The sequence below is a fragment of the Symsagittifera roscoffensis genome, chromosome 4, assembly GCF_963678635.1.
Source record: "Symsagittifera roscoffensis chromosome 4, txSymRosc1.1, whole genome shotgun sequence".
Classification (NCBI taxonomy): domain Eukaryota; kingdom Metazoa; phylum Xenacoelomorpha; order Acoela; family Convolutidae; genus Symsagittifera; species Symsagittifera roscoffensis.
Window position 1 is genome coordinate 77,929,454 of NC_087065.1, and position 26,731 is coordinate 77,956,184.

A 26,731-nucleotide genomic window follows, 5' to 3' on the forward strand; every position below is an offset into this window, starting at 1 on the left:
GTCGTGTTTTGTATGTTGGGAAACTTCATCTTTCGTGAAATTTTCTTTAATTATATTTAGAAAACTAGAGAGTAGTGTGATTTCATGTCGTACTTTTATATGTTTAGATGTTTCTGTCGGTGAGACATTTGGTATCTGGATTTCGTTTTCTAATATCGATATATAACTATATATTATCGCAAAAACTTCATTGGTGAATATGGAGTTTGCTCTTTGTGAGTTATGATATTGGATGCTTTTTATATATTCTGAGAATACTTTTGAAAATTCTAAATCAAGGTCGTCTGTTTGAATTATATATTTATTGTGATTCTGATTTGGTGAGTTGAATTCTATGGAGTAGATTCCGTATTGTTGTGTTAGGTTACATATATCTTTTAGATAGTGATCGATAACTTGTCTTTTGATTTTTACATCTGGGAACTCTGTTTTACATGGACTGATTCCGGGTTCAAACAAATTTAAGAGTAAATTTTTGCAAAATATATGCTGTCCTCTATCAGTGGTTGCATCTACGATAAAGGGGAAGATATCATCATAATCTGGACTTTCTTCACCTGGGGTGTGCGTTGAGCTCATTTTTTCGTTCGATGACTGTTAATATGTAATTATCAATGTGTCTAATTGGTTGATTCCAATTGTATAAATGTACTGGTTTGTGTTTATACTGCTTTTTTATTCTTCTTTTTCCTCTTTTTGATGAATTTGAAGTTGTTTCTGAGTCAGAGAAATATAATTGATCGTGAATTGGGCAATTTTTATCTATTGATTCTTTTAGTTTATAAAGTTCGTCTAAACTGTTGGTTTCTGATTCTGAAAATGCGTTTCGATTTTTTGAAAATCTTTTTCGTGTTAGTTGTCTTTGTTTAGTTATTATTTTTCTCTTTAATGTTTGTCGTTTTGTTCTAATGTATCCAACTGTTTGTGTATGAGGTGTGATTACAAGGTCGTATTTTTTGTTATCTATTTCACAATTGTGTAAAACGATTGTTTGTTTATTTCCTAGGTTTTTAAATGACATAAGGTTTAGGATGACGGGTGCAAAAGGTTGTTAAATGATTTCTATTTGCTTAAACTGTTAGTCCTTACGATTTTTTTGTTAGCCTAACCTGGGTCTATTTGTTCAGGGTTGGGGAGAAAAGTATATCAATTCCGAAGAATGATTTTATACTTTCTCGTGGCTAGTATAAGCTAAGGTGTTAACTTACTTAATCTTACTTAAGGGTAGTGATTGTGTTCAGGGTTGGATAATAGTAAATCGATCCACAAGGTTCAGGTATAATTAGAACGCGAGTAGTTCGTTAGATACTATTTTAAACTTACTAAGTCTAAGATTTATCCTGGGTCTGGTAAGAGGGGGGATCAAGTGAAGGATGAATAACCGAAATTCTTCACTGTTTATCCTAATTTGAATGATTAGTTTTGTTCAAAAATTTCTATTAGTCCTGGGTTTTTAGAAAGGGTTGGATAGTGAATCGACGTTTGAGGTCGTTAGACACTAGTTAAGTGGGTGGGGGAGAACAAAGTTGTTCTTTTTGATCCAAGGATAGGCCTTGATGATCAAGTTTTAAATTTAATTAAATAGAAAATGATTTAAGATCCAAGGATAAGCCTTGATGATCTGATTTTAAAATTAAGTGAATTTAAGTTTAAAATGATTTAAATTTGTGTAAAGAAAAGATTTAGTATTTTTATGATATTAGTGAGCTTATGAATGCTGTTATGTTTAGGTGATGAAGCTGGAACAACAGGATGATTTATAATTACTAACCATTTATTGTCATGCTACTAATTTTTATTTTGTTTTTTCAATAAATATTTTTTAAACATGTTTTGTATATTACTGCAGAAATTAGGAAAACGATCTGAGATCTTTTTATCAATCGTTATTGTATATTAATAATTTTGTTTAGCGCCTGTAATGATTTTGAAGATTGTCTTCAAAATTTTATGTTTGCAAATGAAAATCTAAATTCATTGCTAGTAGTATTCTAAATACAAAAGTTTGTTCTGGCTTTTGCCGAACTATCATATAACTATATGGTAAGTTTCTGCTTTGTCGTATGTCGTCTCTGGTTCGAGGTCTTCTTCCAATTCCGGGTAGTTCTGTTATCGTTCGGAATATTGGCTCTGATCTATTGAGTCGTAGAGACATTTCGATTAAATTATTGTCGTATAACATTTTGTAAATGTTTTGTCTAAATTCTAATCTATTATTGGTTAATTCTAAGCTATTAAGGTCTTGTTCGAGACTTATGGTCGCACCAGATGAGTTATGTCCGATGGGTATAACTCATAGAGTAATTTCGGATAGGGTACACCGTCTGCTCGTCACGCTATCTTATTTTCGGCCGGATAGATTCGTGCAACTTCTTAGTCTAATACCGATCCTAATCTTACTCTTATACTGTCTAGTCTCAGGTTGTTTAACTAGTCTCTGCTAGGCTCAATAGATCTAGGGTATACTGGTTTATTGCGGCTGCTGAAGTACTCGGGAGAGTTCAACTAATTTCTAAGTTAAATTCAAATCTCTCTGGTGCTGAAATTACAAGTAATTTCAGCACTTACAAATAAGTGGATTGTTAGTCAGATGGATCATGATTGGTTAATATTAAATACTTTACATTGGTAAAATATCTAATTTATCCAATCATAAAATGTAGTTTAGATCAGGTTCCAGTTCTTTCGAAATCAAAATTGTCAAACACGGGAGCTAGCAATTTTCTAGCAAATATCTAAATTTCACGATTGTGTTTTGATCAACACCCGAAAAAGCAAGTTTAAATGTAGCAAAATTGGGCTGCTTTGTAGAAACCGTAAGCCTCTCGAACTGTGCGATTTTCAGTCTAATTTTTTTTTGGTTTTTGAAAAACCCAGACGTGTAAATTGAATTAGAATCCAGTGAACTCGTGTTCACTTCGAATAGTTAAAAGGACTTCGATTTGAGTTATACGACGCCCCCTCAACTTACCCAAAAAACTTCGCAAAGTTAAAAATCCTCAGAGAACAATTTTTCAACGGTTTTTATTGTTGCGGTGAGTTTGTTGCAACACACACTGGAAAAACTACTCGCGACACTCAATAATCATTTTCTTGATAAATACGGAACCACGCCCGGCCTTAAACTGTTAAAGAGATAAAATTGGGGCTAATGCGGAAGTCCGAAGCAGTCTGATTATGATTTTTGAGGAAATCTAATAATTACTTAAACGGCAGCGATACATATGGTCTATGCTGAAACGAAAGCACTTCCGCGGGCATACTGCTCAATTAAAATACCAGGCCTAGTTAAGTTTTGCGAAAAATAATTCGCAATTTTTGGGTCAAAACGAATCGATCATTTAGTTTTAAACTCTTCCAATCTGGTAAGTTTGTTAAGAAGTCCACTCGTGTTGCAACTGACTCATCGTTTTCTGGCCCTGGTGGCATTATTGATCTACGGCCCGGATTCATCGCTTTGCCGAAAAAAGTTTGGAAATTAATCATCCCATCATCTTTTCTCTTGTCAATTGTTGGTGAAAATGTGTCTGAAATTTCCGCACTTTGCTCATAAACTTCACAACTTGACTTGTTTACGGTTCATTTTAAACACGTGGTTGTTTTTCTGATCTGCAAAGTGTTGTTTTGTTTGTAGAAACTCAAAGCAAGCACAATACATCCTATGATTTCCGACCTCTCTAGCTATAAGCTGGGTTATATTTTAGATGGCCATTGGGTAATTGCAGCGGCCATTGGGTAATTTTAGATTAATTTTTTGGTCAATTGTTCGTGGCTGTTTGCTGCAGTAGTGAGAATATTTAAATTAAATGGAAATCCAGCTTCCGACGCGCCACATCATGGCGGATCTTGGGAAAGGTTAAAGCGCAGTTGCAAGCAGGTGCTCACGCACCTATCAACTCTCCCAAGATAACCGATTAGGTGTTTTCCACCATTTTTTGTTAAGTGGAGGAATCATTAAATGCCCGTCCAATTTTGTCTGTTGGTCCCGTTTCTACAGAACGGGGAGCAATAACGGCATAACTATTTTCTCTGACTGCTTGAAGTAGTGTGCCCCTCCCTGAACAAACGCTCGAAGCGTGATTTACGGACTGGCGATCTCGTGTGGACCGCCGATACTATCAGTTCTTTTGGGCACTATCTTACGGGTAACTGCAATGCTCGACGGCAAAGTTAACATCGCTCGCTTTGACATCGTTAAAACCGTGTGGGGCCAGTTAGTTGAACCCCTCGTGAAACTTGCCCCGTTCTCTCGTCTCCGGGTGGCGAGAACTTTGCTGATTAAATCATAATAATTATTTGCTTAGAGAATTGAACTAAAATAGCTGTCAACTACAAGGACCCTAAAGCTCAAACAACGACCGCAAAAATGACCGAATCTCAGAAACCGGGTTTAAGCTCCTCAAACCATTTCGGTTTTTATGTGAAATTTTTTCTATTAGTTCAGAAATGTTGACCTCAGTTGATCTTAATTGATAAAATTTTGTCTGTCAAAAGATTTTTTCAGCCTTAAGTGTGAACTTGCAGACATGCAAAATCTCTCTTGAAGTTAAGCAAAATTTTTATTGAGGTTAAAAATGACTCGTTATATGAGCCAAATTTAGGCCCGACTGAACTCAATGTGTAAGCGAAATACAGAAATGGACAACTCCAATTTTGTTTCGAGTAGCACATTTTGATTATTGGCGGTAAATCCTTCAACAAAGTTCACTTTTGTGTCGACTTAAAATTGGCGTTAAGCAATATTATGAAAAGAAAGTTTTGTGTTTAGGGAGGCAGACGTTTGATCAAACTTGGAAGTTTACCTCGTTTGGTCAAGCTTTCAGTACCTCTGCTTAAGTACTCAATAAAAATTTGACTATCTTTAGAGAAAGATCATCTGAAAAAAAAACATCCAGGATTTTCTCGAGGGTTGATTTTCAGAAGCTTGTCGATTCTTTTTAAACGTGTTCATCTTAGCGCCACAAAAACTGACTTTTTAATCGAATTGACTCAAAAATTACCCTTCCCTGAAATTTAGCATATTTGGCGCCACAAGCATCTTCAATCCATTTGAAGGTTGATCAATCAAAACTGTTCTGAAGTTTTTGAGTCACTTTTTGGACGGCCAAGGAGTCGAAAAAGGGCTACCCATACCCCTTAAGCCTTTACTGGTTTTATCAATTTTTAAGAACTACATAATTATTTCAGCTCTTATTTTTGCTTGCTGGGGTTTCGTTCTACAAAAAAGTACAGCAACCGAATGCCCCAGCCAAACGACGCTGAAGAGTTCCGCAGAAGCGTGTTGGCCGGTTTCAAGGAAATTAACTGGTTCTCTTTCAGACCAGAAGATCTACCCAACAGTAAGTCGATGTCGATTACATATTTTCAAAACAAAAATTATGTATGGTTATTTCACATTGTTGGCAATATGGGTGATCTTGAGCTTCTTAATTGATCAAAACAATGCTTTTTTGGTAATTAGTTTTTTCTCACAATTTTACAAGCTGAAATGAGTCAAAAATGTCGAAACTGCTCATTCTGACATCAAAATGAGCAGATTTACACAAATTAATTTTGTTCAAGTTCGTTGACCAGAAGCGATATTGCTTACACTTTTGCATTAACTATTAATTCATGAGAGCAGTTTTGTAGTCATTTTAGCTATATTCAGAAAGAAATAAACTCGGCAAATTTGGTCAAATTTACTCTTTGAGTTCTGTGATTTTTTTCATATATTCAGCACTCGAGAAGACGAGAAAAAGCAAAGTAAAATTCCAAGGCTCTGGTTTATTGTTCCGACTTTCGATACGAAAGTAACGGAATATTTGTGCTCGGGGTGGGGTTTTTTTTTCTTCAGACTAATTTCGACTTTTTAACTAGCCATTTTTGACGGAGTTTTTTTATATCATTCAAAAGGTATTGTTGTCCTGAGCTCAAATTTGTAAAGATATTTCACCTGTGATCATTTTTCGTAAAGTTATGGGGGTTTAAAGATTGCCATTTTGGCCAATTTGGGACAATTATGAGTTAGGACCGATGTGGTTAACTCATAGAGTAATTTCGGACAGGGTACACCGTCTGCTCGTCACGCTATCTTATTTTCGGCCGGATAGATTCGTGCAACTTCTTAGTCTAATACCGATCCTAATCTTACTCTTATACTTTCTAGTCTCAGGGTGTTTAACTAGTCTCTGCTAGGCTCAATAGATCTAGGGTATACTGGTTTGTTGCGGCTGCTGAAGTTTCCTTGGAGAGACAACTAATTTCTAAGTTAAATTCAAATCTCTCTGGTGCTGAAATTACAAGTAATTTCAGCACTTACAAATAAGTGGGTTGTTAGTTAGATGGATCATGATTGGTTAATATTAAATACTTTACAGTGGTAAAATATCCAATTTATTCAATCATAAAATATAGTTTAGATCAGGTTCCACCCATCCGGGTTTTACAGAGTTTTTAGAATTATCTTTCTGCAATTCAAAGGATGGATGATGAACGTTGGTATTTGGCGAACATCATATTCTTGTCCGGTTCCTCTTGTTAAGGAAGTTCCAGGACGCTGGAGTTAGGGACATCAATCGTTGTGTCGTCTTGTGACAACGACTGTGTTTCCCAATGAAATCAATCTGATTTCAAAATGGTTTGCTATGACGGGTTTTTCTGTATTATGTAGAGAACTTGTTTTGTGTTCAACCTCGTCTGGGAATGGCGTTGAGATCGTGTGTGGAAGGGATGCCTCGTAACTCGGATCTGTACGTATACTTGAACATCGAGGTGGTCATTGGTCTAGTTCAATGAAGTCCTTTTCTGCGAAGTCAAGTCGTACTCTAAATCTTTTGAGTTGTGATTGTGGATGGCATATCGGTTGTGGTTAGCCATTCTTGTTCGATTGTGATGGAATCACTTTGTCTTTGGATGTTCGTCTTTGTTGTTGTGTGTTGATCTATATACTGCAAGGTATGTTTTACATTTTATAAAACTTTATTAGTTCGGTTTTTTAATCATGAATTTAGTTAGTTGTTTTCACAAAAGCATTTTGTTTTAGTTCGGTTATTTTGAAGAGTTACTCACCCTTGAGTACCTCTTATTAAAAATAGAAGTGTGTTCACAAAGCGTGGATGTAGCGCGGTGGGTTAGGCCGGCTATAGAGCATGCTCAGGACGTCCTCTCTGGTGGGTTAGGCCAGGAGTGGGAGTATGATTTCGTGCGGTTTCTTTGAGAGGTCCTGTTATGTGATAACGTTTTATGTTGGGTTTATGTTGGTCGTCTTTCTTATGTTTCTTTGGTTGTGTCCTTTTTTCAAAAATTAAATTGTTTTTGTTATGGGTTTGTCTTGCGACTTTTTTGTGTTTTATTATTTCTTTCTTAGACTTTATAATAGTCTTCAAAAGAATAAATTATCCAGTTTTAAACTAGGTTAATCCGGTTTGAGTACCGTTGGTTTTCTTTTCTTAGTCATGCTGTTATTTTATGATTTTTGGTGTTTAGTAAGCTGCGTTGGTTAGTTTGGTTTAGTATATAATTCCTTTCCAACTGGGTTAAGGGAAAGTTTGAAACTTGTTATCGAGTTGGAGTTGTTGAGTGTGAAAACTTGAAACTTAAAATCATTATTTAAACAATTATTCGTGGGCGAGCTGTGCGAGTTTGGATAGAATTCTTGTGCGAGTGAATGAAAATATCAAAAGGTTAGTACTGCATTTTCATTTTATCAATTTATTACTTAGATTTTCAATTTTACTGCTTCTTTGGGGGAAAATTAGAGTTATAAATTTTCATCGTAATTAAATTTACTGCTTCATGGGGAAACAATTTATAATTTAATTTACTACATTTGGTATGAATTTTATCATATTATCTTGTGCAAAATATTAATGAAGTTTAGAAGAGATTTAACAAGTTTATTTTTTATAATTTTTTTTTCTGTTTTTTGCAGATGATCGTGGTATGAAGACTAGAAATGTAAAAGAAACATGAATAAAGAATGGTTAGTACTAATTTAAATTTATTAGTTAAGAATATTTTTAGATTATACTTACCTGTTAATCGTCTGGGAAAAAGCCGTGGGGAAAGATGTCGTGTATTATGTCCGATGTTGTTAGTAATTTTGCTAGTATGCGAATGATGTTTTTAGTTTGGAGCAGTGGCCAAAGCAATTGAAGTGCTTTAATGGTTTTTAGTTCTTCGGTGCCTACTGCAAACTCATAAGGTGTGTTTTGAATGAGGTTATATATTTTGTGATTTTATTTAGTATTGTGAATAAATTCTAATATTGGGATTTCTATAGGCTGGATAAATTCATGTGGAATAAGGAAGGGTCTGGATTCTTCGGCGTTAAAGGTCTTTGTGATGGGACAAAATATATACATTTGTGTTACTGGGTCATAATTGCGGAGGATGCCGTGGAGGTTAGTATTCTTGATGCAATAGGTGAAATTAAGAAAAAAATGGTGAAGTGTACTTCGAGTTAAAAAACTGAAAACGATGGTGTGGTTGTCTTGATGGAGTATGTAAATCAAAAAGATTTTGTATGAAGCGATAGTATGTATATGTATGAGTCTGTTTAGTGCGTAACATAATGTCGTGTGAACAGTGCAAATCGCGTTCATGTGGTGCAAGGAAGTGAAAGGTTAGTGAAAATAACTGAAATTTGCCTTCAAAACTGTCGTAAGCTTGAATATCATTTAGTGCTTCAGAAATGATGTGATCATATTTTCTATCAAAAATGTTAAGTGTGAATACATTTGAAGTTTTTATGAAAAATTTTTCTGTGAATTGTGGGTTAGCGAAGCGGTCGTCATCTAGAAATTGGTCTTGATTAGTTCGGATGATATTAGTGTCGTAATATTCTTTTGTAAATTCGTTAGCACGAGGTGCAGTGAATGTTTTTAGTAATTTTTTAAATCCTATATAAGTAAACTGTCTAGGTGTTAGTGTTGCGGTGAGTCTATATAGCATATCTTTATTCTTTTCTATATCGTTATGAGTACTGGATAGTGGCAGGCAAAGGGGATTAGTAAAATGGTAATATGCTGTCCAGTGAAGTGTGGGCATTAAAACATGTTCATCTACAAAACTACGTGTGTCGTTAGTGTCGTTAGGTGTGTTTAAAGTATATTGTGGGAATGAGGGTAAGGTGATTGCTAGAAAATCTTTCGTGTTAGTGTGGTGTGGATGATTAATATATTCGCAGGCTGTTCCGGGTTTGGTAGGGAATGGGTGATTCGGGAATTTTCGTTTAAAAGTGCGATAAGCTCGGTGAGTGCTAGTCGATGTTTTGGTGGATGTGGATGATTGTGCTAATGATGCAGTGAAAGCTGAGGAGGGTGTAGGAGTAGGTGGGCTTGAGGATTCTATTGTGGATGAAATTTGATTTATGGTGAGGGTGTTAGGGTGTATTAATTGTTGTTGTAGGGTGATAAAATTATCGAGTTCTTGGGAAATTTGGGGGGTATCTGGAGAATTATTATATGATCGGTCGGAATGAAATGGAGAATAGGTTGGGGTTACGTGCGAAGCATGAGAAGGAGTGGAAACGGATGGGAGTGAATTATTTAGTGGGATTGGTTGAAAAGGGGGTTTTGAAAAAACTGAGGAGTTGGTTTGAAAATTATTGGATGGAGATGGTTCGGAGTCTGCAAATTCGTCAGGGGTTTCTATATTAGAGTTATTAAGTTGTGAGATGGAGTATAAAACTGAAATATCTGAGTTAGTATCCGAATTCATGCTTGATGGTATATTAATAGTTGGAAAATTGGGTGGCGGGAAAGCAAAAAGTGGGATAATTGGGATTGGAGTGTGGAGGTTGGTTGGGTGGGAATTTGAGCGGTGTAGGGATCCAAGTTGTCGGCTCATCGTGGGCTAAAAAAATATGATTATTTTGAGACTGAAAAGCAGTGGTATGGGGTGGTTCTATAATTTGTTCATATGTATTATCATTTTGTAATGATGTGTCATTATATGTTGTATGGGACTTTGCGATATGTTTGGTCTAAAATTTGGGTTATGTGTTATTGCTAGGTTTCGGAAATTACGTGGGACTAAGGATAACGGATGGTTATGTGGTAGGGGTGGTAACTGTGGTGCTGTTGGTGTTGTATCTACATTGTTATGTTCTTCGTCGTATGTGTTCTGTCTTGTTGCTATTTTTGTGTTATATTCTTTTATTTGTGCGTCTAAAAGAATTTTGTTTATAGATGTAGAAAAAATTCCAAAAAATCCTGCAAATAGTATGCGTGCTACACTTGCTTGTCTATTGACTTGTGTGTGTATAGCACATGTGTTATAGATTCCTTTTAAGAGTGAAAAAAGAAATCCAATAAAGTTAAACATTGCGTATAAAATAGTCAGTTTTTCTAAGATGTAGTAGGGCCATCCTAGAAAATCAAGAATTTCATTATTGAGTGTAACAAAGCTAAAAATATTTAAAGGTGAAATATCTTGTGGTCTGTATTTTTCACCGTTTAGATATATATAGTCTTTAATGTCTTCATAGTCTTTATAGTCTTAAATATCCGCTATAATCTTGTGTATAAATATCTGCAAATCCTGCGGTTTCGGCAAGTTTTCGTAAATTTTGATCAATTGATTGTCTTTGTATAGTGTCCATTTGTGTTAATAATTCTTGAAATTGTTGTGTTCTAATGTGGTGTTGGATATCTGATTTTGAATATATTCCAATTGATTGTAAATCAAAATTTGGATTACGAGCAATAGCTCTGATGCTTTCGGGTGAAAATTTTTTGAGTGATTGCATTAACGTAGGGTATGGAGTAGGAAGATAATATTTATCTTCATCAGGGTTCAATTGTACTACATTGTGGCTATTTTCTGATCCACATGGGACTGCGGTATCCCAGAAATATGTTCGTCTTGAAAGTGTGTCAACAAAATGTACCTTATTTTTTATAAAATATAGGGATTCTTTTATAGCAGCGTTTATCTTCAAAAAGATATAGTGGTGATACTTTTTTGGTACAAGTAAAAAACCATAAAAGGTTTCCTTCGTAGTCTAGAAAATTTGATCTATTTCCTGACAATAAATATCCTGCGTAGGGTATTTTTAATACTGCTAGTGCGAGTGATTGTAGGATTTGTGTCCTTTCTAATTCGCATAGTTGGTGAAGTGTTTCTAGTTCGGAGAGTAACATTTCTTAAGAAATTCGACTAATCGTGTAGTCTAACTTCATTTCTAAGTAGATATCATAGTGGATATTACCAAAATAAGTGTTATTCATTAGTGATAGTTCTTGTAAGCGTGTGCTTCTAGTGTCATGTGATTTTAGTTTTCCACCAGGTTGACCATTGCTTTTTTGAAAGTTAACTGGTATATATGATGTTCCTTCGTTCAGATGGTGACCTGTGGCATAAGGGTCAAATTTTATTTTTCCAGTGGTCATGTCGAAACCTTTTTCGTATTCAACTAGTATTTCAGAATATTGTGTTTTGTAAAGTGGGTTCCTGTATTTGCATGCGATTTCTGTTACTTGATATATTTCGAAACGTGTTAATTTATTTTCTATATTATGGATATTTCGAATCTCATTACTTTGTTGTCGTGATGGATGGACTTGTTCATATGGAATTGATTCTAAAAATATTTTTCGTGAAATTTTATCATTCGAGCGTGTATTTTTGCTACTTGAAATGTTGTGCATGTATCTTCGGGAAACCAAACAATTGTTGCTTGTGTCCGTGTTGTAGGATCACAATAACCTTGTTCGTTTTTACAAGGTAATCTAATTCCTTGATAGATCATTGTGTTGTCGGATAAATCTCGTATGAGTTGTACTTTTTCGAGTTGTATTTTCCAATCGAAAAACATTATTTCTTGATATCCTTTATTGTTTGTGTCTGCTTTGCAGTTTGATGGATTATTTATACCAATGTGTGGTATCCAGTGCTTATCGTATATGTCATAAGTTAATCTTCCGTGTGCGCCGTTGTATGGGTATTTTTCATCTAGTTTAATTTGTCCTTGATATCTTTCAAGTTCTGCTTGATGTACAGAATCGGCAAAGACTTGAAAATATACAAGTTTTCTGTCGGTGTTTTTATTTCTTGTGATATTTAATCTGAGTAGTTTGTTTTTAAAATCATCGGGATTTAGATGTAGAAGTCGTTCTATATTACTTTAGTAGAATGATTCGTGGTCAAGTCGGTTTTTATTTCCGTTTGAAACTTGTGAACAATGTACTTTCTTTTCGGAAAATGTTGCTGTAAATTTATATCCTGTGACTGTTGTTGCTCGGGCTTTTGAATACAGTGTCGCTATTACATTTGTAGTTTCTATAGCTTGTGGTTCTGTTTCGCATTGTGATACTTGATTTATTGTATATTTGTGTAGTGTTTTTTGTTCATTTTCTTCACAATCGTAGTATGTTACTAATAAGTCCTGGGGTCATGTGCGGGGAGAAGGATCTGTGTTTTGATCGGAAAACATTGGAAAAAAGATTTGTTGAAATATCAATATTTTTAGAATATACATGTGTATGATAATCCTGAGTATGGGTTATAAAATGTGATGTAACCAATTGTCTTTTTGGTATATCTGTCGTACTTATATATTACTTCGGTTGTTATAAATGGTGGTGGTAGCGATTGAGCTGTTATATTGGGTGTGTTTAATGGGTAAGAATGTTGAACAATGTTTAACCGTGATTTCGAATTTTAATTGTAGACTATTTTGTTGGAGTAGTTGGATGTTATGGTCACGAATGTCTTCGTGGATGTCTTGTCTATATTGTAGTCTATGGAGTGCCCAATTGTGGAGTCGGTTACTTTCTGGATGTTGTCCAAATAATGGTGGGGGTGCTGTGAACGTGTTCCAATCTAATCTTAAAGGGATATTTGTTGATGATTGTTCTCGATATCTAGCGTCGAAGTTATTTGGAAAATTTAGGGGGAAAGGCGTCGGTGAAATCTGGCTTATTGATGGTGTTGATGGTAGTGATAATGTTTCTGGTAGTGATGATGATGTTGTTGTATCCGTAGAAATATCTATTGGGTCATTTATTAAATTTGGTTCACCTTGTGTGAATGAGTGTGTTGTCCAATATGGTAGTCGTGATGTTTGGTTGGGGGGGTTAAAGGGATTGTCACATATTTGTTCAGATGTTGTTGTTGAACCTAAGTAATCTGAGGATATACTTGAGGTGCTACGTTGTGAAAGAAGTGTAGGGGTTTCTGGTAATGTGATATTTGGGTTTTCTGGAGTAATTGGTGATGGGGATTGGGGTATATCAAAATGAACTCGGGGGGTTTGAAAACTTCTATTTCGTCGTGAATTTATAGTTTGTCTATTTATTTCAACTGTATTTTGGTTCTGACTAATGTTTCTTAATCTACTTAATTCTTGTGGTAATGTTGGGTATAAGTTATATGTTGGTTCACTTAGGGGTGCCTGTCGCTGAACCGGTTCTAATGGTTCAGATAAGCGAGCGTGTCGTTCTTCAAAAGTGTATGGGTTATCTTGGAAAGAAATTCTTGTGGATGTTTGGGGGTTTTGGGTAGTTGTAGGTATTGTCGGGTTTTCTTGGGATGATGTCGGTGAAGACTGACTGTGTGATTGTTGATTAGCAATTTTTGAAGGTTTTCTGATTGATTTTTTTAGTGAAAAAATTTATGTTTATTGTAGTATTCTTCAAGGAAAAGAATTAAAAGGATTGTTGCTAAGTCGAATGTGATTATTGCCTTTTTTATACATTTGCACATTGTCAATATTAGGGATGATAAAAATTTTATAAAAATTACAAATAGTAAAAAAATATCTGTTCTACTAAAAATTTTTCGTATCATTTAAATAAACTTTGGGTTATCGTACCTGTGAATATGGTCAATGATTTGGGAAAGTTGGAGATATATTTCAAATAGGGAGTAGAAAATTATAAAAATGTTGCAAAAAATGATTAAAATTATTATAAAAACTTCAAAGGTATCAAAAAGAAATATGAATAAAAGTTTAAGTATTGTGAAAAAGTTTATGAAAATGTTGAAAATTGTATTGACTGATCGAGAGAAGAGCATTTGAGAAATGGTTTCTTGGTCGAATATTTTTTGTTGTTTGGGGCAATTTTCAAGTGTGGTCGAGTTATTTATTGATTTTTTGACAAGTGGGTTGAGTTTTGTGAAAAGTTGTTGGGGGCTAATTTTATGGTGTTCGGGAGGTCCTCTTTGCTTTATTTTTATTTGTCAGGTGATCTGGGGTATTTTTGAGATTTTTGTACTTTAGGCTAAATTAATATGGTCGTATTTTTACTTTAGGCTAAATTATCATTTTTGGTTGGGGGGTTTTTGAGGTCTAAGTTGGAAAAATGTTGCTGATCTTTGCGTTATTAGATAAGGGAGGGTTATGATATTATGGTTGTATTTATTTTAGTTATCAAGTTTGAGTGGTTTGCTTTTTTTTGACCTGGAGGTTGTAAAATTATAGTTATGGATATGCCTGGAGTTTAATATCTTTCGTCTAATTGGTTGGTGTTATAGTTATTAAGGTGACGGATTGAATGTATCCTATTGGCTAAATTTGAACTAGAATTGTTGCGTGTTTGTCAGCATGTTATTTTGAAAAATGAAAGTTCAAAATGATTGAGAGGTGCGAGGATTTTAAAATTAAAGTTGTTTTTGAAATTCAACTTTCTTTAATATTTTAGATTGTGGGATGAATGTTTTCTAGTTTTTACGTGGTTGATTTCTAAGTCGTGATGACTCTCTATGTTCTGATTTCTCGACTTGTTCTTGTGGTAAAATTTTTTCTATCATTTTCCTATTTTTCCTTTCTTTTTGAGGTATTTTTTGATCTAGCTTTTTTGTATTGTTTTGGGTTTGGCATTTATTTGGTATGGTCCTTTGCGAAGGGGTTGTAACTTTTTAGAAATTCGTTTTTGTGTATTAAAATTAGGTATTAAGACAAATGTTCCAATTTTTAAATCTGAGGCTGGTGTAGAGCGTGAATTAATTTGTTCGTTAATGTTTTGCCTTTGTAACAATTTTTTTGTTACTCTTTAGTAAATTTCATTGTGTTTTTTATCTCTATTTAAAATCCATTCGGTGTGTGTACCGGAGGCTTATTTAAGGATTTGTGGGTGATGAAAATGATCTTCATCATGCGTGTGTAAAGGTAGGTTATAACAAACTGAGTCTTTATTTGGTTGGCAATAACCTTGTGCATTTTTATGAGAGTTTGCTGTAAACATACTTGGCTTACGTGGTTTTTGATTAAAAACCATTTCGTATGGTGACATTCCTAGAGTTGTCGTAATTTGTGATATATATATATATATATTAAGGGAAATAATTTTACATCTGCTGACCATTCTGTGTATCTTGTATCATTTCCATTGATGATACATCTGAGATATTCTTGTAGTGAACGGTTCATACCTTCGACTAAACCGTTTGTCCAAGGTGCGTGAGATGTACGTGGTTTGTGTTTAATGTTATATAAATGACATAGTGTGATGATTTCTTTATTTATGAATTCTGTACCGTTGTCTGTAACTAAAATTTCTGGTAGTCCAAATTTGGCTATCCAGTGTTCATAAAGCGTTGTGTAAGCGTAATAAGCGTTACAATGTGGTACTGGGTTAAGTGCTACATAATGTGTAAATGCGTCAACAATTACCATAATGTAGGAGTTTCCTTCAGATGAGGGTGAAATTGGTCCTTTGGTATCAAATGAGATACGATGATTAAAGTACAAACTTTGTCCTTTAAAATCTTGTTTTTGTGCTATTTGTTTTTGATTTGGATAAGGTTTATTTAGCTGACATACTATACAATCATTGCATAGTACTTTTATCCAAATTGGTGCATTTGGGAAATAAAAATTTTGTGTAAAGTTTGAGTATGTTTTCTCTGATCCAGAGTGTCCTTTAGTATTTTGTGTATGTGAAATGTTAAAAGCTATTAGTATCATACTTAAAGGGAGACAGGGAACTGTAGAATCATTTAATTGATATTCTAGAAGGTCTGTGTTTTCATTGATTGTTGTATTATTAAATTTTCGGAAATATCGGAGGAGTGTTTTATTTCCTAAAATTGTGGTATCTGCTTTTACTGGCTTAGTTTTGTATTTGTGCCATGATTTTAGTTGTCTAATTACTGGGTCAAGATTTTGATATTGTTTCAAGAGTTCAAGTGTAATTTTATCTGTTGGAGGAAGAAAAATATTTTCAATTTCTAATTTTGATAGGGGAATTGTGTCAAGTGGGTCATAGAGGTCAAAAACTTGATTTATTGTGTATTTTGAATCAATTGTTTGTGGTCCTGATAAATTTATTTTATCAGTTAAATTTTCTTTTTCAATTAACGGTAAAAAGTCTTTTTTATTCGAGTGTTGTTTTACTCGTTTTTGTAGGGTGTTATTTTTTATCCATTGTGAGTATGGAATTAGTTTGAAAGTTGATGTTCCTAGTAGATCAACTTCGTAGTGATTATTTTGGCAATCCAAGTAAAGTGGGAAATGTTGTAGGTTATTTATTTGTGATTGGTCAATGTCAGTTTTTACTGCATATTTGCATTCTAGTCGGGGTGATGTTTCGTCTTTTGCAAGGTAAAATTTTATATTTTTTGGTATTTCAACTGTAGTTTTTCGTGTAAGTAAAAAAGGTGGTGTATTTCGACTTAATGTATCTGGTAATGCAAGATTCTTTCCTGCTGTCCAAACTATATGTAAGTTTGGAAATTTCATTAGAATTAATTGAAATCTATAAACTCGGTGATTGGGATTTGACTTTTGTGTAAAGAGAAAAATGATTGGTTTATGATCTGTGAATAGAACTGTTGGATGTTTTGATCCAAGTATCAGAAATTCATATTCTGTAAGTGTATAAATTAAAGCTGTACATTCACTCATTAGAGTTGAGAGTCGTAGCTCTGCTTGTGTGAATAATCGGAAATTTGCTGATATAAGGTTCATTTTATTTGTACCACTATGTGATTGTAGTAATGCTGCGCCGATGCCAAAATTTAAAGCATCGCACATTGCATAGAATGGTTGATTTGGATCTGGAATTGTGTTTGAAATTTGTTCAGTTAAAAGTTTTTTAATTTCGTCAAATCGTGTTTGATGTTCAGTGGTCCATTCAAAATTATTTTGTTGTCTGAGGATATTATAGAACGGTCTTAAATATAATTGCATTTTATAAACGTACTTGCTTAAGAAATTTAACATTCCAAGGAATTCTTGGATTTTCTTTTTGTTTGTTGGTGGTTGAAGTTTTTGAATAGCATCAATGCGTGATTTTAATGGAGTGATTGTGTTTCTTTCTTTATTATGTCCTAAAAATTTAACTCGTGTTAAAAAGAAATGTGATTTATCGGGGGCGGCCTTCAGATTTTTGTTTTGAAGTATTTTATGATAAGGTTCCAAAATGTAAACATTTCTTCTTTTGTCTGTGATTGCATGAAAACATCATCCAAATAGGTGATTGCGTTTTTCTTGAGTATTAGTGGTCTAAAAATTTTACTCATAAAAGCTGAAAATGCTGCTGGTCCTATGGAAATTCCTTTGAATAGGCGGTTAAATTCATATTGTTGATTTCCAATAACAAATTGTGTTAAGCGTCGTGATTGTTCATCTAGTGGCATTTGATTGTATGCACTATTCATATCTGCGGTTGTAAAGTATTTTCCGTTTATTTTCGTTAAGATAACTTGTATTGATTCAATAGGCCAATTGCATTTCGATTCGTCAATTAGTGAATTGAGGTATCTAGCGTCTAAAACTATTTTTAATGATTCTCCTTTTGCTAGAATGATAACAGGGTTACTAAATGTGTTGCCTTTTGGTTGTTCTTCTTTATTTACTGGTGAGATAATTTTGTATTGTTCTAAAATATCTAGTAATATATTTACTTTGTCGTGTAAATGAATGGGTACTTTACTAGCTCTTTGTTTTTTGAAAACTGCATCAGGTTTTAACGAGAGATGTAGTGATGAACTGATATTCCCAACGTCAAATTTTGATGTTGCGTAGACTGTTGAATATTTTAACAGTTGTTTTGCTAGTTTGTCAAATTCGATTTGTGTAATTTGTGAGTGTTCAAAATTAAACATCGTTAAAAATTGTTGTTGTTCTTTTGTGTAATTTGTTATATTGAATGTTGGTTTAAAATATGATGGTTTTGTGAAAAAATCTGTGTTTCTGTTTTCATTATTTATTATGTTATTCATGGACAATTCTTCGTTAAGAATTGTGGATTGGCAAATATCTAATAATTGGAGTATATTGTTTACGCGGTAGGATACTTCATGTATGGGTGAGATTGTAGCGTTTGTTTCGCAATATCCTAAAAGTCCTAAGGGTAATGTTACTTGATACGCTGTATTGTTATACACGTGTAACGAAATGATGTCGGATTTCGTGTTTTTCAAATATTTTATAGATGAAATCGTGATTTTGAAAAACTTGTGAATAGGTTTAAATTCAAACTCTGACATAAAAAGTTGTTGTTTATTTTGACTTTTATCATTCTGGTGAACTTGTTTTATTGAAAAATTTTATGTATTTCCTGATAATGGTTTCAGGTGTTTCCGTTGTTGGTTATAAATTGGGTAAAATTTTGAGAAGAATGGTGGTTGTTTATTTAATCTTTGAAAAAATGTTAGAGCTGTATTTTTTGTTTTTGTGTACTTATCTTTGGTTAGTATTTTACTATTTAAGTTGTTGATTGTTGGTATATATTTAGATATAAATGGTATGCCAATGATTTTGTGCTTAATATCAGTAATATGAAACATTTGTTTAAATGGTTTGTTTAGAATTTTTTTTTGCTCCATTGTTCTTGTGGGGAGAAGGAATAATTGGATTTTTCCATAATTTACTAATGTTGATCCTTGTGCTGTTGCTAGTTTACTGGAGGTTGCAAGAGGCGTTAATTTTGGATGTAATGTTTTGATTTCATTCCATGTGGGAATATTAATTATGTTTGATTCTGCTTCTGCTCCTGAATCAATTAAAAAATCAATTTCAAGATCTGGTGGTTGAAATTCTTTGTTTCTTGGACTTTCTAAGAGAAATGGTATTGTCCAAATTTTTTCTCTGGGTTGTTCTTTTTGTATATTTTGATAAATATGATTTGTGTTTGAACATTTTGTTTTGTCTTTTTCATCGGGTTTAATTACCGTGTTAATTTCGTTTATTTCTTGTGCAGTTTATATAGTATTGATGGGTTCAATATAATAATTGTGAAGGAGTTCCAATTGATTTTCATATATATGTGATGTAAAAGGTTGTTCATATATGATAGGTTCATAGTCGTTTTCGACTGTTATCATATTTACGGAGATGGTGTTTTCTGTATCACTTTCTGTATCTGATGATCTACAGTTTATTTGATTTAGTTGTAGTTCGTTACTTCCTGTGTCATCAATACCGGGGGGGTCTGATGTTGTTTCTTCATTTGACTGTACTTGATTAATATGTCTTTGATGTTTTGGTGTACTACTTCTGTATCGATGTTTAGAATTATTATAATGGTTATTACTCCTATGTGGTGACTGGGAATAATTTCTATATTGATTATTATAACTTGAATATCGATTTTGTGAATTGTTCCGTGATTTGTTTTGATAATTGTCATTTGATCAGTGATAGTTTGATCTATTATACGAGTTAATTCTTGATCGATTGTTCGGGTAATTCTAATTTCGATTGTTCGAATAACTTCTATTTCTATTATGTGAATAGTTTCTATTTCTGTTGTATGATGAGTTTCGTGATTGATTAATGGAATAGTGTTTATTTCTTAGATTTGATTGGGAACTGGATCTAGAAACAAATTGTGTTGCATTGGAATTTGATCTCGAATAGTTATTTCGACTATTTGATCCATTATAATTATTTTGTGAAGAATTTTGTGTATTTCTTCGTTCTGGTGATCTTCCTCTATAACTTGAGTTATATGGTGATTGATTCCTTGTGTAGTTGGTGTTGTTCGGAAGTGGTTTTCCTGAACTGTTGTTACTATATCTATTTTTTTTGGTAGATTTTGATCTTTTTTCATATATTGATAGAACGATTTAATCGGTTCTTTATGCTTTTGAGGTTTACTCTGATTATCTTGTTGTTTTTGTCTACATTCGGAAATACTTTGTCCGTATCGTCGGCAATAATTACACCATTTTTTGAAAGATGGTTTGCCTTTAAAATTTGGATGTTTTTTATAAATATTTAGTATTTCAGTGATTTATTCAACTAGGTCTGTATCTGATTCCTGTATGTTATTTATATGTGTAGTGTTTGTTTCAATTCGATTAACATATTGTAGTTTTAGATTTTCTGTTTCTTCAAGTTTCATTGTGATTTCCGCTTGCTCTAGTTTATCTACTAGTTTTCGAAAATCTAGATCTGGCTCTCGAATTGAGGAAGGATGAGATGCTCTCTTTTTTATTGCTATTTTCCTTAATTGAGGTGTTAAGGTCATCATTAAAAATTCTGTCATTTTTGTGTTTTTATAGTCATGTGTATTAAGTGAATATGCTTTTCGAACTAGTGTTTCGATACGTACTGCTAATTGTTTGATGGTTTCATTTGGTAATCTGCGAATTTCATTACATAAAACTCTTTGGTGTTGTTTATTTCTTTCGGAGTCAAACATTTTTGAAAATTCTTGTGTAAATCTTTTCCAGTCTGATTTTGTTTCTATAGGTAATACTGAAAACCATTTTTGGGCTGCGCCATCTAAGGTTGTTTGTATCAATGCTGTGCGTCTATGTATCCAATTTTGATGTAGTGGCGTATTAATTGGTTAAGGTCCTACATTTAAAATTAAATTTGCTGTTACTGCATTTAAATAATCTTCTACAGAATATTCAGGATCTGTTCCTGTAAATACCATCAGTGGTTTATTTGATGTTATTGATGATCCACCCAAGAGGTATGGATTCATTGTCATCTGTAGTGATTCTGCGGCATTTGGTATTTGCGAAAAATTTGAAAGTTGATTTTTTGTTATTTCATGTTGCTGAAGGTAATATGGAAGTGGTATTTCATTTTGCATATGATTTGGTTGATACGAGTGCATAGTCATTGGGTTTTGTGGTTGAATTGGTTGAAAAGATTGTGTATTAGTTGGATTTGGCATTTGTATTGGTTGTTGATTTCGTGTGTCTGTTGGGTTTGGAGAAAAAAATTCTATTATATGTAGGAGGTCGTCGCGATCCTTGTTTGCGATATTCTTGGGTATATGGTGCAAAAATGTCTGGTTGTAAATAATCATCATCAGATAATAAATAATCCGTATGATGAGGTGTTTGCTTTTTTTTTTATTTTGTTGAAAGAATGGGTAATTTTCACTATGATCCTGTGGAGGATGTGAATTAGTTTGAAAATTTACCGAGTTGGTTGTTGTCATTGGGTTATCCCAATAGTGAGAACATACATGATTATTATTTTTTCGTGAGGGGTAGTTTGATTTTTGTTTGTGAGCATAATTATAATTATGTTCTGCAAAGGTGTTTCTTGTGAATGATTTTCGTGTTTTTGACAGTACTGTCATTAGTCTATATGTTTGATAAACCATATGTGAATATTTTGGAGCAACCGAAGGTTTAACGGCTGAATGTAAGGTTACTTGTGCCAGTGAAGTATTTGTATTTCTTGGTGTTGTTAAGTTTGGGTGTATTGGTGAAATACTTTGTTGTGTAGTTGTTGTTGTTTGGACAATTTCTTCAATTTTGAAGTGTGATGGTGTTTAAATATCTTGTTGTGTAAGATTTCTTGTTCCATTAAGGTTTTCATTGTGTATGACGGTCGAATTTAAACTGTTATTTCGTGTATCAGGTAAAAATGTATTGTAGTTTAGTGGTGTTGCATCAATGGTTAGTGATACTACTTTTACATAATCTCTGTGGTAAGATATTGTACTTATTGCTTGACTTGAGATAGATTGTGGGATATTTATAAATGTAGGATGAGACCATTCAGGGTCCCAAACGTAGTCTGATTGTTCTGTAATGGCAGTGTGTGTCGTCATTTGAATTTTGAGGTCTGAAATTTTTTCTTGCTTGTGAAATTAAGTCTAAATTATGTGTGAAATAATCTATTATAAACCATGCCAAAAGTTTTTGTAAGTCATCTTTAGTGTGTTGTGAAACATCGTTTTCAGTGAAATTTTCTTTGATTATATGTAGAAAAGTTGAAAATAATGTGATTTCATGTCGTACTTTTGTATGTTTGGATGTTTCAGTTGGTGAGATACTTTGAAATTCTGTTTTTTCTAATATAGAGATATAGGTATATATTATTGCAAAAACTTCATTAGTGAATATAGAGTTTGCTCTTTGTGAATTATGATATTGTATGCTTTTGATATATTCTAGCAAAACTTTTGAAAATTCTAATTCAAGATCATCTGTTTGAATTACATATTTACGATGATTCGTATTTGGTGTGCTGAATTCTATGGTGTAGATTCCATATTGTTGTGTTAAGTTACATATGTCTTTCAAACAATGTTCAATAATTTGTCTTTTGATTTTTACATCTGGGAATTCTGCTTTACATGGGCTGATTCCGGGTTCAAACAAATTTACAAGTAAATTCTTGCAAAATTCTTGCAAAAATTCTTGCCCACTATTATCGGGTGCATCCATGAGGAAGGGGTAAACCTCTTCGTCATCTGGACTATCGTCACTTTGAGTGTGGCTCACTTTTTTGTTTGATGACTGTTAATATATAGCTATCAATGTGTCTAATTGGTTGATTCCAATTATACAGGTGTACTGGTTTGTGTTTGTATTGCTTTTTTATTCTTCTTTTTCCTCTTTTTGATGAATTTGAAGTTGCTTCTGAATCGGAGAAATATAATTGATCGTGAATGGGACAATTTTTATCAATTGATTCTTTTAATTTGTAGATTTTATCTAAATTGCTGGCTTCTGATTCAGAAAATGCGTTTCTATTTTTTGAAAATCTTTTTCGTGTGATTTGTCTTTGTTTGTTTATAGTTTTTCTTTTTATTGTTTGTCGTTTTGTTCTAATGTATCCAACTGTTTGTGTATGGGGTGTGATTACAAGATCGTATTTTTTGTTATCTATCTCACAATTGTGTAAAACGATTGTTCGCTCATTTCCTAGGTTTTTGAATGACATAAGGCTTAGGATGAGAGATGCAAAAAGTTGTTAGATATTTCTATTTTCTTAGACTGTTAGTCCTTACGATTTTTTGGTTAGCTTAACCTGGGTCTTTTTATTTAGGGTTGGAGAGAAAAGTATATCGATTCCGAAGAATGATTTTTTAGTTTCTCGTGGCTAGTCTAAGCTAAGGTGTTAACTTACTTAATCTTACTTAGGGGTAGTGATTTTGTTCAAGGGTTGGAGAATAGTAAATCGATCCACAAGGTTCAGGTATAATTAGAACGCAAGTAGTTCGTTAGATACTATTTTAAACTTGCTAAGTCTAAGATCTATCCTGGGTCTGGTAAGAGGAGGGTTCAAGTGAAGGATGAATAACCGAAGTTTTTCACTGTTTATTTTAATTTGAATGGTTAGTTTTATTTAAAAATTTCTATTAATCTTGGGTCTTTTGGAAGGGTTGGATAGTGAATCGACGTTTGAGGTCGTTAGACACTTGCTAAGTGGGTGGGGGAGAACAAAATTGTTCTTTTTGATCCAAGGATAGGCCTTGATGATCAGGTTTTAAATTTAGTGAAATAGAGAATTAATTGAGATCCAAGGAAAAGCCTTGATGATCTGATTTTAAAATTAAGTAAATTTAAGTTTAAAATGGTTTAATTTTATTTAAGAAAAGCATTTTGTTTTTTAATGATATTGGTGAGCTTAATATTGCTGTTATGTTTAGGTGATGAAGCTGGGACAACAGATGATTTTATGATTACTAACAATTTATTGTCATGCTACTATTTTTTATTTCCATTTTCAATAAATATTTTTCAAATATGTTTTATATAAGACTGCAGAAATTAAGAAAACGAACTGAGATCTTTTTATCAATCGTTATTGTACTTTAATAATTTTGATTAGCGCCTGAAATGATCATGAAGATTGACTTCAAAATTTTATGTTTGCAGATGAAAATCTAAATTCATTGCTAATAAGATTCTAAATATAAAAGTTTGTGTTGGCTTTTGCCGTACAATCATAAAACTATATGGTAAGTTTCTACTTTGTCGTATGTCGTATCTTGTTCGAGGTCTTCTTCCAATTCCGGGTAGTTCTATTATTGTTCGGAATATCGGCTCTGATCTATTGAGTCGTAGAGACATGTCGATTAAATTATTATCGTATAACGTTTTGAAAATGTTTTGTCCAAATTCTATCTATTTTTGGTTAGTTCTAAGCTATTAAGGTCTTATTTGAGACTTATGGTCGCACCAGATGAGTTAGGACCGATGTGGTTAACTCATAGAGTAATTTCGGATAGGGTACACTGTCTGCTCGTCACGCTATCTTAATTTCGGCCGGATAGATTCGTGCAACTTCTTAGTCTACACCGATCCTAATCCTACTCTTATACTTTCTAGTCTCAGGGTGTTTAACTAGTCTCTGCTAGGCTCAATAGATCTAGGGTATACTGGTTTGTTGCGGCTGCTGAAGTTCTCTTGGAGAGACAACTAATTTCTAAGTTAAATTCAAATCTCTGTGGTGCTGAAATTACAAGTAATTTCAGCACTTACAAATAAGTGGGTTGTTAGTTAGATGGATCATGATTGGTTAATATTAAATACTTTACAGTGGTAAAATATCCAATTTATCCAATCATAAAATATAGTTTAGATCAGGTTCCAATTAACGCGCGATTTATTTCGCGCTATTAACGCGTAAGCGGAGAGTTAATCCGTCTTAGAAATCGTTCCAAATTAGTTTAACGAAGCTTATTTGTCATAATTGATTTGTTACAAGTAGCGAAATTTATCCTTTTGTACTTTATATGGCGTGTGGGGGGATGATTTTTATTTAAAAAAAATTCAAATTTTTGAAAAAAAAAATTTCATTTTGTTTTATTACTTTTAATTTTTTAATGACACTATTGCCCCATAAACCTTAATGGGCAGTCGGAACATTCAGGGTTTCGCCCTGATACGAGCAGTCTTGTTTAATTTTAAAAACATATACTCAATATTTCAAAATAGTGAACAAAAAACGTAGTAGTTCGAAACGTTGAATAAAAAATTACCATCTCGGGCTCTAATTTTTAAACATTTCATAAACACTGAACAAAAAAGTACAGTTCCATTTCTTTGTAGAAATTGTTTGTTGCTTAGATGGCTGCTGTTCATACCAAGTGGACCAGTATTTAACCAACGGCCAGAAAAATGGTCTGTCGCCAGAAGAGTATCTAAACAAAACTTTTACCTTGGACATACTCGACAGAAGCAGACCTTTAGTATATGTCAAGGTTTGTGATACTTTTTAAGAAAAAAAAGTTAATTTGAACAATACATTGTAATCTTCAACATTAAAAAAAACATTCTCTACAGATAAAAAGAAAAACGATGGAGAAATCGCAGAGAGCGCACAAATACGAACTATTTCTATGATAGATTTTCAATTTTCCACATTCTAAAATTAGTTTCACTTTTGAGAAATTTTGGAAAATTGATTCTGCAGGACGTTTTTTCACTCAGCTGAGAAGTCTAGCATTGAAGTTAAGAATTCTATTCAAATTTCATCTGCTGTTTTTTTTTGCTTGGTTTTTACTTTAGCTGATAGGGTGCGTAATTGAGAAGTTTTTACAAAGCGAGTTACTAAGGATACTAAAAATGAGCTGTAACAAATTTTTAGACTCAATTCTAAGCAATGAAAAAATTTACTGAAAGTTACTGAAAATTCACTTTTTTAAAAAATTTTGGGCGCTTTTTTTTAAACTGTTTTAGGCCAAATTTAATGATGTGGTTTGTATGAGTGTGGTCAGTCAAATTGGCTTCGGACAAGGAAAACTTCGGATTGTAGGAGGCCACGGGAAGCGACATCCTTTCATGCTTCCACCACTGGGCGGAAACAACACAGATCAGATAGCAGTGTTCCGGGGGCCTCACATAGGCGACAATTTGACAATGGCGTGGTTCGTTGTTCATGTCCTTTGCGCAGAAAAGCCAGAGTTATGTCCAGGAATCGATGCATATAGTGCTACATCCGCCAGTGACAAAATACCAGCTTTTTTGAAACCACGATATGATGCGAACTGATTCTCTCTTTGCATGTACAGAAAACACAGAACTGTCTGCATTATGTATGCAATTGTAGACATCAACCGACAGAATCATCAAAATGAAGAAAGTAACTTCTGAAAAAATAAATTGGTTACAACGGAAAAGGCTTAGTTTTTGAAAATAATTTAATGTAAGCACTGGATTCTTTCAACTGGAACAAGAGAGTAAATATCCATTCACATGAACAAAAAAATACACGGCCGATAGGTTGAGAACTGGCACCCAAGAAATGAAACTAATATTAACTTTACCAATCGTCTCGTTATGGAGCCAAACTGTGCATTCTGCGCATTATAAGCGGAATCGGCAACAGGGCAAAATCAGACTTGCCGCGGAATCCGCAACATTGCTACTTTTTTGATCTTTTCTGCTGTTTTAGATTCAACAAACAAATACCTTAAGCAATGCACCGATCAAAATTGTTCCAAAAATAGGCAAATTTGCGGAATCCGTAAATAAATTTGCAAAATCCAGAGCAGTTTGTGAAATCCACAAACAAATGATAATACACTTGTGTCGCTAAGTTGAGTTGTTGCGGAATCCTCAAACTGTATGTGGAATCCGCATTTTGTCTGCGGAT

At 33.5% G+C, this 26,731-nt stretch overlaps 1 protein-coding gene across 1 annotated transcript; it reads left to right on the forward strand.

Annotated features, from left to right (window-relative positions):
- Positions 1 to 5,214: 5,214 nt before the first annotated feature.
- Positions 5,215 to 26,252, forward strand: LOC134845279 (uncharacterized). The gene is made up of 3 exons (XM_063862223.1): positions 5,215 to 5,339; positions 25,204 to 25,337; positions 25,816 to 26,252. The coding sequence occupies exons 1-3, from the start codon at positions 5,240 to 5,242 to the stop codon at positions 26,125 to 26,127; spliced, it is 546 nt and encodes a 181-aa protein (XP_063718293.1). The 5' UTR covers positions 5,215 to 5,239; the 3' UTR covers positions 26,128 to 26,252.
- Positions 26,253 to 26,731: the final 479 nt, after the last annotated feature.

Coding starts and splice junctions, on each gene's coding strand:
- LOC134845279 (XM_063862223.1), top strand. CDS start 5,240: ATGCCCCAGCCAAACGACGCTGAAGAGTTCCGCAGAAGCGTGTTGGCC. Junction 5,340..25,203: donor ACCAGAAGATCTACCCAACA/GTAAGTCGATGT, acceptor TTTGTTGCTTAG/ATGGCTGCTGTTCATACCAA. Junction 25,338..25,815: donor GACCTTTAGTATATGTCAAG/GTTTGTGATACT, acceptor AAACTGTTTTAG/GCCAAATTTAATGATGTGGT.